General features: G+C 42.9%; 1 protein-coding gene across 1 annotated transcript; it reads right to left on the bottom strand.

Moving 5' to 3' along the window:
- Window positions 1-1,242: 1,242 nt before the first annotated feature.
- LOC129083633 (zinc finger protein 75D-like) lies at window positions 1,243-12,369 on the bottom strand. Its single transcript, XM_054589489.1, has 9 exons — window positions 12,154-12,369; window positions 10,297-11,324; window positions 8,916-9,111; window positions 8,185-8,276; window positions 7,776-7,902; window positions 6,632-6,723; window positions 6,241-6,367; window positions 4,206-4,316; window positions 1,243-3,807 (listed from the first exon to the last, which is right to left on the bottom strand). Exons 2-9 carry the CDS (start codon window positions 10,705-10,707, stop codon window positions 3,128-3,130), a joined length of 1,836 nt encoding a protein of 611 aa, XP_054445464.1. The 5' UTR covers window positions 10,708-11,324; window positions 12,154-12,369; the 3' UTR covers window positions 1,243-3,127.
- Between the last annotated feature and the right edge of the window lie 1,427 nt (window positions 12,370-13,796).

The following is a 13,796-nucleotide window of genomic DNA, read 5'->3' as shown; positions in this document are numbered from 1 at the left end:
TTAGACCAGGGCAAAAAAGGGGTTGAGGATTTGGGAGCTAGGCTGGGTCAATGATACAGTGCTCAGAACCAACCTTGGACCCACTGTAAGATTATCATCTGACAAACTAAAAAAGCACAGTGTCCTAGCTAGTGTGGCTCAGTGGATTGAGCACCAGCCTGTGAACTGAAAGGTCACCAGTTTGATTCCCTGTCAGGGCACATGCCTGGGTTGCGGGCCAGGTCCTCAGTTGGGGGTGAACAAGAGGCAACCAATCAATGTTTCTTTCACACACTGATGTTTCTCTCCTTCTCCTTCTCTCTCTGAAAACAAATTTAAAAAAAATTTTTTTTTTAAAAACACCTTCAAGTTTCTCCTAGAAATCTGGGTATGGAGGAGATATTTGTGAGAACTTTAATATTAGAGACTGAACCTATGGTTTTGTCCCAGATTTCAGTTTTGAAATAAGCCTCAACAGATTTTGCTTTTAGGTTTTGTTTTGTTTTGTTTTGTTAAGTAATCTGCTCTTATCCCTGTGATGAGGCTACAGAAGTTCCTTTTTCCAACTCCCACATGTCCACCTCAAATTCCAAGCATAATTTTTGAGACATTGTACTGCTGGGTACTGGCTAACCTAGGACATTCCCACTAAAGGCTTCTTACTCCCCAACTAAGGTGTCCTACTCCTGCTTTCCTACCCAAACTTCTTCCCAACTGTCATCCTTAGTTTATGAAGTGTAGCCACCTTACTTTATACACCAATATGGGTGTAGAATTTGCCATATGTCTAGGTTTTTGAGGCATAACTCACAGGTTTCACAGGGTTAGTTACCAAACCATTCCTTGAAATCTACTGTACTCACATGAGGAATTAAAAGTAACTCCTACCCTCTGCCTAGCCTACTTATCAACAGAAACACATCTTGTGTACATGGGACAGTGGTGCACAAAACAAAGAAAAAGGAAAGACTAATAAGACCACAGGGAAAGGCTGCCTTGTCCACTTGAATAACTGACCTCCCCAGGATATGTTCCCTGACAACCAATGAGTCTTTCCTTAATATCACTGGCAGTCTCCTTTTTAATTTATTATTTTACTTTTCACCTACAGTCTTGTAAGATCCTAAGTGTCCCCATCAGTGTTACATCAGTTCAGTGGAGCATCTATAGGAAGCTAAACCTCTCCTGAGGGCCAAAGGTCAAGTGGAATGAAAATAAAAGTGGCAGAGCTCAAGTAGAAGAGCCACCTCTATTAAAACAGTCCAGGTTATACTGCAGAAACACACAGCACACAATATCTCAGTGGTTAAACCCAAGTTTATTTCTTGTTCCCACAGAGTCCATTATAGGTCTGAGAGGCTGATGAGAAGAGCTGACTCTAAAAGAAGCTGCAAGAACCACAAATGCATCTGCTCCTTTAATATAGTCAGCCTGCCAAACATATTTGGGGAGCAGAGAAAAGGGAATGAAATGAACATTGATTGAGCCATCGACTGTTGGTAAGGCTGGTAGGTGCTTTTCTTTCATCAATGCCTGTAATCCCTAAATGAACCTGAGGTAAGTGTTTTCTCTATTTTATAGAGAAAATGGAGACTTAAGAGTGTTTCAGTAACCAAACAAGAAACAGAAATGTTACGCAAGCTAGAAACAGATAGAATACAATGTCATCTAGGCTGGCTCTGCAGAGATTAACATACAAAATCCTGGTAATCCTGCCTTCTGGCCTCACTGATGAGGCTAAGTGATAGCCAACAGAACTTTGTGCCTTAACTTCCTCATTTATAAAATAATAGATTTGGAAGAGATAATTCAACCTCTAAAAGCTCTAACAAGAATACATCTGAGTCAAAGGTAGAAATAAAGGGTAAGTTATAAGAATATCCACAGCCTATAGGTTTTCAGCAGTATATCAATCACCCAAGACTACCTAATGTTGCTCTGAAGAGAACAAATACAGGTAGATCTTGCCTAATAGTTTACAGTGTAAGACAACCAATATGAATATGGACTGACTCACTTTTGCCAACCACTCTGCATCAGTTCTCAAAACAATCCTTTTGGAAATCTGGTCTACTGCTGAATGGATTCCCTGGTCACTATGCACAGCGAACCACAGAATGCTGCCTACAGCACACACTCCCATTTCCAGACACATAAATCTCTTCTGATTTTTAATAACAAAAGCCAAATGAAAAGGCAAACAAACAAAATCCTGAGAAGTTAACCCTGGACTCCATTAAATTTAGGCCTCAGGAAAGTGCTAATTTTTATGGCTATTTTATCCTATTGATACTGTGAGGGAAGGAAATAGTCATTTCTTTCATTGCATAAAATTATTCTTTACATTTAATATATTATCCCATGGCTAAAAATTCCAACCTGTTTCCATATAATCTCATTAGAAATGTTTTCATTTTTTCCAAACACCAATGAGAGGAAAGATAGTGCATTATTAGTTATCGGGCAGATTCCCTAGTGGTGAAGTAAACATGATTTCATTACAGTAAAACTTGTGCTAATATGACTCAAGAGCTAAAGTTGCTAAAAAGTTCAAGGAAAAATTCATACAATGCCCAGTGACAAGAGAAGAGGAAAATCCAATTTGGTTCTCAGAAAACTTTACATTAGAATTCATTCCTGTTCCATTAGATTGTTACACCTGTTACCTTGAAAACAATGGTATGCAATTAAATGAGCATATTGCTTTTTGTTTTGGAAGATGATGCTACAAATGTTTCTCTCATGCATATTTAAGAGTAGCTGGGGAGATCAATGCAAAACCAACACTATTCACCTCTGTGACCATACAAGACTGATTCATGGCTTCATCTACTACTTGAAGCTGAATTTGATATTTTGGCAGGTACAATCCCAAAACGGCTTTTCCCATTTTCAGAATGTTCCTAAAACACTAATCTTGCTAAGGAATTTCCTATAGGTTGTAAGTAAAAACAGCAAGTAGTACAACTTTAATGAATCCCCTGCAGTCAAATTTGATGCCTTTCTGTGCAATATGATGCCAATAGCGCCAAATATTCCACTGATGAAAATTTCATGCTTCATAACTTTGTATTTTTCCACAAACTTTAGCATCAAGCTCCACTTGGTGACTTTGTTCAGACTGAGGACACTGAACAAGGTCCCCCCTTCACTGGTGGAGTTTCTGGTGCCTAAGAAGGCTTGACCGCCTGCTGAAGTTTCTTTTGCAAGTGTTACAGGAATAAGGCTGTTCGCCTGTGTGGGTTCTCCGATGTTTAATAAGGTGGGAGTTCTGACTAAATTTTTTTCCACATTCATGACACGTAAAGGGCTTCTCTCCAGTGTGAGTTCTTTGGTGTGTGTGGAGATTTGTATTTTGACTGAAGCTTTTCCCACACCATGAGCATTTATATGGTTTTATTCCTTGGTGTGTTGTTAAGTGCTTATTACGATCTGAGCTCCATCTAAACCTCTTATCACATTGTGGGCATTTATATGGTTTCTCTTCAGTGTGGATTCTTTGGTGCTTAATAAGGTCAGAGCTAACTCGGAAGCTTTTCCCGCATTCCTGGCATTTAAAAGGCTTCTCTCCTGCACGTTCTTTCTTGTGACGATCCATTAGTTTCAGCAGCTCTTGTTTCCAGGTTGCAAGTTTCTTTCTTTTCTTCACTGTTAAATCTTGGTGCCATTTCCCCACCCTGTTCATTTCACCATGATTTTCTTTGACTGTTGTTTTCTGGGGAACTTTCACTCTAGCCTTTTTTGATGTTACGTCTCTGGGTGCTTCTATTTCTAAACCAGAAAGACATATAGGCTGATGACTTTCAGTGTCATTTTTGAGCTTTAACCCTGTTGGAATTAATATGATAATCAGCCAACTGAGTACCAAAGAAAGAAAACCACAGGAATGGAAAAAAAAATCAAAGATCACTGATTTTTAATAAACAGATAAGTAGAATCTTAAAAAGTTAAGTCCTTGGCTCTGGCCAAGTAGCTCAGTTAGTGAGAGCATCATCCTGATATCCTAGGGTTGTGGACTCAACTCCCGGGCAGGGCACATAAAGGAATCAATCAATGAATGCATAAATGGGTGGGTCAACAAATCTATGTTTCTCTTTCTCCCCCTTCCTCTTCCTCTCTAAAATCAATACATAAAAATTTTAAAAAACATTCCTCTAAAAAAAATGTTAGGTCCTCTCAAAGGTTCCTATTAAGGCACATTACCTAGCTTCTCATGGTATATTTACCTATAGGCAGCTCTCCAGGACTGTCCATGAACTCCGTGGATGCTTGAACCCATGGCTCTTTCCCTTGTTCTAAACAGGAGATCACTTCAGGTTTGGGGAGCACAAATATGGCTGTGAAATGGAAAAACTGAGGTCAAAAACTGGTACCTTACCCTCACTGGTGTGGCTCAGTTGGTTGGGCATCATCCTGCAAAACGAAAGGTTGCCAGTTCAAATCCCAGTCAGGGCACATGCCTGAGTAGAGGGTTCAGACCCCAGAAGGGGCACATATGAGAGGCAACTGATCAGTGTTTCTCCCATTGGTATTTCTCCCTTCTTTCTCCCTCCCTTTGCCTCTAAAAATAAATAAATAAAATCTTTAAAAAAATAACCTGGTACCTTAACAATGATCGACTAAATCCAAACTATTTCAGTAAGAGTAAAGAATACTTAGCATTTGTCACCCCCAAATGGTTGAATGATTAGACTCTTATATCAGGTATCAATTTTATATTTTACTGCACTTATGGGTAGATATACAAAGTGGAGATTGAGAAATAAACCTAGCTTGATCAATGGAAAGGACATAGGTCATGGGAATTTTGTAAATGTTCTCCCTCTTCTGCCACCAATAACCCCACACTTGACCAAGTTGAAATAAAACTCCAGAGGCTGCAGGGAATACAGACTGGTTTTCTTACTCTGAAGACCAGGTCTAGCAGAGCCAATGTGAAGGTCAGTGGGTTGGGTATCATACACATAAGTGATTCCTGTCATAATTATACTTTGTATTTCGCTCTTGAGCACCAGACACTGAAATAGGAAAGATTTATACCACTCCTACAGCTCAGGGGTTCATATACGGTTGGACAAAACCTATCGGTATCATTTAGTGACAAATGTTTTAAAAGAAACTAAAGAAGGGTAAGAGAGCATTTAAGACTCTGCTTCTGTGAAGCTATTTGAGATATGGCTGTGTGGGAGGTCTCTTTGAGAAAGTATTTCAGCAGACCTAAAAGTGCAAGTTTTATCATATGGCAGAAAAGTGTGCAAGATAGAGAAAAAGGGAAAGTAGAAATGAGCATGGCAAGTTCCAAAAAACAAGCCCTGGCTGGATACTAGGTAGCACAGTTGCTTAGGGCATCATCCTGATATGCCAAGGTTGTGGGTTTGGTCTCTAGTCATCGCATATAATCAACCAACAAATGCATAAATAAGTGGAAAACAAATCAATGTTTCTCTCTCCGCTGACCCCTGCTTCCCCTCTCTCTCTCTAAAAACCAATTATAAATAAATAAATAAATAAATACCCAACAAGAAGACCAGTGTGGCTAAAGAGAACTGAACAAGGGCACAGTGGTAGAAGACGAAGGCAGAAAAGGGAGGAGACTCCAGATCTTGAAAGGTCTTGAGAAACTTGATAAGGAAAAATTTGGATTTTATTCTGAATGTGGTAAGAAGTCATCATAAGGTTCTGAAACAGGAAAATGTCATAATCTGATCAGGTTTTAACAGACTGGCTGCTGCACAGAAAAGATTCTATAGGAGGGCAAGAGTGTTGGGAGCAGGAGCCAGATAAAAAGCTACTAAGGCAGACCTGGTTTGAGATACTACTGGCTTACACCAGAATGCTAAGAAGGCAAGAAGATGAGATACAGCTGGACTCAGGCTACACTGTGAAGATGGAGTGAGGATGGAACCAAGAGAATAGTGATGCATTAGCAGTAAGGTATGATGACAAAATAATGAGAAAGGATGACTATGATTCTTGCTCTGAGCAACTGAGTGAAAAGAATTGCTCTCTACTGAGATGAGAAAGATATGAGAAGAGCAAGTTTGGAGAAAAGAAAGAGACCCAGAATTCGATGTAGGATAAGGAACGTGTACTTGGAAAAAACTCCCAGGTGACCTAGATACACCTTTACTCTGCAAACACCATCAAGTTGGCAACCAACCAGCTACTGGAACAGATTCTCCCACAGGGGAGTATTCACAGTAAGTCAAGAACATGATAGATTACTCAACTTCTATACAAAGCAAAGGGGAGAATCTTTACCTAGAGAGATGACAGTTTCATAGTTTTCATGCATTACATCATTGTATAGGGCCTTCTGACCAGGATCCAGTAACTCCCATTCTTCCCGTGAAAAATACAAGGCCACTTCTTCAAATGTCAATAAGCTCTAAAGAAAAGAATGGGCTTCAGCTCAGTACTTGCAACTCCAAAAGCAGCCTTAACATCTGGCCCATGAGGAATTAACAGCACATGATTTTTTACAAATGAGAAGGCAGAAAGAAAGGAGGCAAGGGATCAGCAATCAGCCTGGGAGGTGTCCAGTTCCCTAGGGAAAACATCTGGGCTAACATGCCTCTGAATATCTGCTGGGCAGTGTGGGTCATGGGCAGCAGAGAAGGGCAGCCCTAAACAGCTGAAAAGCACAGCTCACCTGAGACTCAGGCAAGATGAGCTGAGGCGCCACTGTCCAATCTTTGGTGTTTGTCTGCTCAGGAAAGGCTAGGGTCTGGTGAGTAGGCACAGCTGTGGGTGGAAAAGAGCCATCGGAAATTTTTCTTGCATCTATGAACATTCTAAGCACATTTCTAAAATATACACGATCCTGATTCTTTCAGTAGAGATAGGACTTCTTTACAAGTGTTACATGGTACCTTGAAGTGGCTATCTGTTACTACAATCAGTTCCCTTCTTGACTGTCCTCAGTTTACATGACTGAAATCAATAAAAGGAAATCTCATTATTTTTCTTACATAACATAAATTATTCTGAGTGGGGCAAAAATTAGAGATGTCTGAAAATACAGTACTCAAAGAGTCTAGTATGCCAGGTAAAGAAAGTGGGAAGGTAAAAACGAGCATGGGAAGTTCAAGAAACAGCAAGAAGACCAGTGTGGCTAAAGAGGATGGAGTCAGGGCATGAGTAGCAGGGAGGTGAGTTAGGGGCCAGATCTTAGAGGGTCCTACACACCTCATAAGGAGTTTAGATTTTATTCTGAATGTGTGAAAAGTTATTGTAAGGTTTTGAAACAGAAAAATGTCATTAACTCAGATTTTTTAGAGACTCTGACTGCTTCATGGAAAATAGACTGTGGGAGGGCAAGAGTGGTAGTTGGAGCATGAGTTGCAAAGCTGGTCAGAGAAGCCACTGGCTTAGGCCAGAATGCTAACAGAGCTAGAGAAGAAGACATGGTGGGACTCAGGCTATGATGTAAAGGTGAAGCCAAGAGGACCAGTGATGCATTAATAGCAGGGTATGATGGCAAGATCAGACTAAAGGATGACCCAGGTTTTTTGGCCAGAAATATTGGGTAAATGGTACCATTTACAGAACTGGAAAGATAAAAGAGCAGATTTGTAGGGGAAAGTGGAAAGAGGGATTAAGAAATTTAGGATAAGGAATGAGCATATGCAGTTCATAAAAGCTCCAGACGATCCGGATATACCATTCCCCTACCCACACTATCAAGTTGAGAACCAACTAAGTACTGGAACAGACTCTCACACAGGGGTGCATTTCCAGTAAGCTAATATTACAGACTACTCAACTTCTAAGCAAAGGGAAGGGAGAATCTTTACCTAGAGAGATGACAGTTTCATAGTTTTCCTGCATAACATCATTGTAGAGAGCCTTCTGACTGGGATCCAGTAACTCCCATTCTTCCTGGGAAAAATACACGGCCACTTCTTCAAATGTCAATAAGCTCTAGAAAAGAGAATGGGCTTCAGTACCTGCCACTCAGAAGCGGCCCTAACATCAGGCCCATGAACTACATGGTAGGCCATGCACTGAAGGAATTCACATCATATGATTTTTTAAAAGTAAGAAGGCAGAAAAGGAGGCAGCAAGGGATCAGCAAACAGCCTGGGAGGTGACCAGTTCCCCAAGGGGAACATCTGGGCTAACATGCCTCTGAGCACCTGCTGGGCAGTGTGGGTCATGGGCAACAGGAAAGGCAGCCCTAAACAGCTCGAAAGCATAGCTCACCTGTGACTCAGGCAAGATGAGCTCAGGCGCCACTGTCCAATGTTTGTTCTTTAACTGCTCAGGAAAGGCTAGGATCTGGTGAACAGGCACAGCTGTAGGTGGAAAAGAGCCATCGGAAATTTCTCTTGCTTCTATGCATATCCTGAGCTCATTTCTAAAATACAGAACTTGATTCTTTCAGTAGATGGAAAACCATTAAAAGTGTGTGTGATGCCCATAAATGGCCTTATCATTGTTAATAAGATCCAAGTATCTACCACTCCCCAGGAACAGGTTTTCCAGTTTTCATGAGCAAAGTTAATAAGACAGGAGGAGATGTATTGTTTATCATTTATTATTTTTTTTCCCTAGTACACAACTGTGTTCACATACTACCACTGACAGCTCATTTGTGATCCCAATTCCTTGTGTGTTTTGAGGATGGGGTGGCCCAAATCCTTCCACTTTTCTAAGGAACAGAGTTCATAGTATAATTACCATGGTTCTATGGTTTGGATATTTCTGTATCTTAGGCCAATCCCCACTTTCACCCATAGCTGGTCTATTCTAAGGCCATCTGTGGGGCCGGGGCGGGGGGGGGGGGGGGGCGGTGGAGAAGAGACGGAGTATTATAATTGCTAACATGGCTGCACTTGCATATCCACAGAGCTGGGCACCCCAAAAATGCTCACAATGTTCTGGCTGAACAAATTACTCTCATAGCTCCCAGCAGAAATTATGAAGCTTCTTACCCCTCTCAGACACAGGCTCAGTTTCTTTATGAGTATTCCTGCTCAGCTCTTGTTGTAGATCCTGATATGCACTCCAAAATTCTTCATCCTGGGACCTGCCCACTGGCTGGGCCTCTGTTGGCTTCAGTTTGAAGCCTGGGGTCTCTGCTGTTTCTCCCAATAGTACTGCCTCCTTTCCCAGCACATGGACTGCAACCTAGAAATAATTCCCATCCTTGTTACCAAAACTTACTTCAGGTTTGGGGCTTGTGGTAGAGGGAGGAAAAAGCATAGAGTCTAGACTATGGGAAGTGTGAAACACTAAAGGAAATGACAAAGAGGCTTAAAAAGATAATGGGCCACCAATTTTCCACAAAGAACCATCTACAAAATCTGGGAAATTTAGGATAAAAGAAAAAGGATGTGGCTACTGCCAGTCCTTCAACACAGCAGCCGCCACCCATCTGCATACCACTAGCAGATGACCACTCAGCTAGTGGCTCAGACCACTAGCAGGGTGGTGCAGGGCACCAGGTCTCATGTGTCCTCAAAAGCCTTTCTCTCTTGACTAAAACCCTATCTTAATGGTTTCCTGTCTTCTAGTTTTCTCAAAAGACTGAGAAATTGAATTTACCCATGGCCAGGATTTTCAGAGAGAAGGGATGAAATGGAGCAGGGGCAGGAATGATTCTAGCTCTAATCTCTCTCCAGATGATTTTGACACCAATCATATGCCCTACTCTGTATTCTTTATGGTAGGCCTGAAGCCAGTTGATGTGCTGCCGCCTGCCCAAAGGCATAACCTGGATCCCCACTCTCAACCAGAACCAAGGACCAATCACTAATGGAGGACAGGTGGAGGCTATTATCTATGGTACAAAGGACACTCTCTCTCAGTGTCTTTCTTCTCTGTCAATCTTGCGATTTCCAAATCTTTGTTTCCATTTTTTTCCCTCTTCTTTCTTCCTCTGCAGTACTGCCTAGTTTTTTGGTTTCCCTTTCCCTTACTATCCTCTCTCCTTTTGTCTCTCCATGTTCTCCCTTTCTTTTGGTCTGCCCTTCCTCTTCAACTCCCTGTTGTCCTTTGTTTCTCAGAACTTAAGACCCATCTCCTAGGCCAAGCCAAATGAGGCTTATTACTTTCAATACATTCTGGCTTCAAAGAGGGGGAAAATGCAACTCTGTAAAGCCAGAGAAGTCTCCAGGGAAGCCAGTCAGGATCTCCAAAACCTGTGGAATGACTATTACTGCAGGTTTGTCGTTTCAGGTCTTGCCTTAGATGGCCTAAAGCAACAACAGATCATTAATCCAATTCATCTTATTTCTCAGTGAACTGCCCCCAACCCCTATGTATCCACCTTCATTCTATTTCATTGTATATACCATGAATCATTCTTCTCACCCCATTCCTCGTTTGACCTGATTCACTCTGCAAGTGGTCTACCAAGGCCACGGCTTCCTCAATGCTCTGTAGGTGGTGCTTCTTTATCCGGGTCTGGGTATCTCTGGGCAGAATGGTCAGGAACTGCTCTAACACTAGCAGATCCAATATTTGTTCTTTTGAGTGTATGTCTGGCCTCAGCCACTGACGGCATAATTCCTGAAGTTGACCAACAGCCACACGGGGTCCAGCTGCTTCATGATAGTGGAAGCTCCGGAAGTGTTGGCGAGAGCTCTCAGGACTGAGACTGTCCATTTGTGTGGCGTACTTCTTACTCTGAGTGGAGCTCTCTGTTACAGGCCCCTTGGTCTCCCAGAGAGCCCTGATCTGCGAGTTCAAACACTCAGTCACCTTCAGATCTACTGTCATCATTCTGCCCAAAACAGCTGTTCCTGTGTTGGGCCCACCTTTGACAACTGAGGCTCGGTCTGGTCTGGAATAAAATCAATAAAAGGATCTTCTTCCTAAGGCACTGAGGGCACGGAAAAAAGTGCAGGTCAATAAGAAAGTCACATGAACTTTACTACTTGGTACATATTATGAGAGAAAAATGAAGAAAAAACATCCTGCCTTGCCTTCTCTTAAAGTCAACGGCCAGGCCCTTTGTTTCTCTTCTTTTCTTTATATTATTCAGTCGATCTATAGCACTGCTCATTGAAGACAAATGCCAATTAATGACTTAGCTCTACAAGAAAATGATAAATCAGGGAAGGTTGGTGGGTGAGAAAATTGGCACCCACTGGCTCCAAAGAGGGGGATTATCCAAGGAGTTCATTGATGTGCTTCCTATCGCATCTTCCCCATGTCAAAAGATTAGGAAAACATTCTAAGTTTCTCTTAAATTTTAATATATCATCTTAGTCTTCTGCTTTTAGTAAGGGTACAATTTCTGTGACCCTTAATCCTCTTGTGATGATGGAAGCCTTCACTTCGTGGAACATTTGAGACTCTCCTTTTCTTATATGAATACTGGAATGACAGCTGGGACACTGAGAACAGGGTAGAAGGAAAACAATTAGGGAAAAAAATAGCCTTTTCTTCTCAGAAAGCATCCCCCAATTAAGTAACTAGATGTTCAAATTCTTTGGTACTTCTTTGCAAGACGTATAAAAGGAATTACTTAGAAGATTTATACCTATATTTTAAAATTTCTGTTTACTTGAACTAGGAAAATTACAGCCGACCTTTCTTTACAAAATGTTTGTCCAAATATCAAGTCGTAAAAAAGGGAGAATGGCAGTTGGTGATGATTAAGGTGACCATTCTGCTGACTTTACATGGGTCTTTTAGACTTCTAAGGGAGGTTGAAGAGAGACTTTTGAGCCTCACTCTCCTTGAGGTGATGCAGCAGAACTGGCACCGAGGTTCTGTCCAGGATGCCACGGTATTCGCAAATGGCCGGCTCCTTGCTGCCCACCCTGGCTCAAGAGGCCCAGGGCCTTTTGCATCTGACGCTGAACTGCGGTTCTCTGGAAGTTAAAAACAGCCCGGAAAAACAAAAACAAAAACACACGCCAGCAGAAGTGGGAATGTGAACATTGCTGGTGGACAGTCGGGATTCATGAGCACTGTCCAAGCAGGCAGTGTACGAGAGCGCCCCCGCCGCTGGCCCAGAGCTATCTGCGCAGAAGGCAGAAAGAGTGGCCACTGGAGCCTGACGGCCGCCCTCGCCCGAGACAGCCTTGGCAGCAGGGTTCAGCCGCTCGGCCACGAGATATAACCGCTTCACCTCCAACCACCTTGCAGCGGCCCGGAGCAGCGACCGCCAGCTCTCTGGGGATCCACAGCCTACGCCGAAGGGGACCGATTCTTGGTTACCTCAAACAGCTGGGTTTTGCGGACGCCGCTCCCTCTTCCTCCGGCTCAGCCGCAAGTCGCCCCACTTCCGGCCGCCGCACCAGAGCAACAGCTCGCAGCCTCTCAACACTCATTAAAGAGGCCCAGAGATCAGAGACGCGCGTATTCTAGAGCGAAGCGAAACAGGCCCATCCGAGGCCTCGGCCCACTAAGTCCTTTTCTACGCTGCGGTCTAAAACCCCCGCGCTCCCACCGGAAGCGGAAGTGGAGGACTTCCGGGATGGCTCTGCTACCCAGCTGCGTTTGCGAGTTGCGGCTTCTAGCTTAGCGGAAGGAACCTGGCTTCTGCCTGGTTCAGCCCTGTCTCCTAGAAGAGTTAATGCCACGGTCTCCAGGCCGCAGAGCCTAGAAGGGTCCTCCAAGCAGCTCTGTCTGTGGGTGTCGCCGTCTCGCCTCCTGGCCCTTTCGCGTCCTGGTAGTTCCTGAGTCGCCTTCGGACGGCCGGAGGCTGGCTAATGGGGAGTCCCGCCGGGTAAGGGTTCCATCCCTTGCCCCCGCAGGGTTCTTGGCCTTACAGGTCCAGCCGGCTGAGCCCGAGCTCTCGTCCCGAGGCTCATCACAGTCTCCCCAGGAGGAGGCCTTTTGTTCCGTTCAGGATCAATGGCCCTGAGGGTTCTGTACCCTGTTTGGGGCTGTGCATCTTTAACAATTGCTTTTTCTTATGAGGTATGTGAAATAGGTTTCATTGATAGTTCTTAATGACAGAGAAGTTGAGGGCTAAGAAGTGACTTGCCAATGTCACATGCTATTGGAAGCCCCTAGCCTGGAATTTAGGTCCCCTGCTGTCCTTTTTCACTACAGCATGGTTCCTGTAGAATGGGAACTTTCTTCTCAGCTTGTATTTTTCCTGCAGTGTCTGGCCAAGTTACCTGAGTAAGATGGACATTCCACATATATTTATTGAATCATGTTTAAAGGAAAAGGGAGGTCATAAGCTGAACACTGCAGAAATTCTACGAATGGGAGTTGATTCTTGGTTGAAGATTATAAAAGACCTTGAGAGATTTGCCTGCAGATGGGAGTGGGCAGAAGAGAATGAAATTTTCAACCAGGGTGTCGCAAGAATTTTTAAAACATGTGATACCTGACTATTGAGTCAAGGGCACTGACTTCTTCTCCCTTAGATTGTCAAATTTAAAAAATGACAACAGCGAAAACAATAGCCTTTGTGAATGAATCAAAATTATACTTTTTTGGTTATATCGGCAAAAAATGTATTTCTTGGCGTGCCACAGAATTCTTGTGATTAGTTTATTTGTGCCATGCGATGAAAAACGTTGAAAATCACTGGGGTAAGGTAAAAGCATAGCCTTGAAATGCTGGAAGGATTAGAATGTGATATCTTTCGTATTTTTCCTAAATTTAATTGGCCTACATTTAGGGAAAGAGAGAAAATAAGTTCATGTAGATCTATGTGCTTTGAATGGGAGTGAAGGGAATGCATTGTACATATCTGAAGATCATTTGAAGGTTTTTGAGGGAGCTTTTTTCCAGGACAGTTTGTGTGGAGGTAAGTTTAAGGCGGGAATGAAAATGAGAGGCAATGAACCAGACCATTATGCTATTTTTGCTCTTAGGTGGACTCTTGTTATACTCCTCTGAGG

The sequence above is a fragment of the Pteronotus mesoamericanus genome, unplaced genomic scaffold (assembly GCF_021234165.1).
Source record: "Pteronotus mesoamericanus isolate MK-2021 breed Mesoamerican mustached bat unplaced genomic scaffold, CSHL_Meso_final scaffold_167, whole genome shotgun sequence".
NCBI lineage: Eukaryota > Metazoa > Chordata > Mammalia > Chiroptera > Mormoopidae > Pteronotus > Pteronotus mesoamericanus.
Note: the sequence above shows the minus strand (reverse complement) of the source record. Positions and strands in the feature narration are given on the sequence as shown.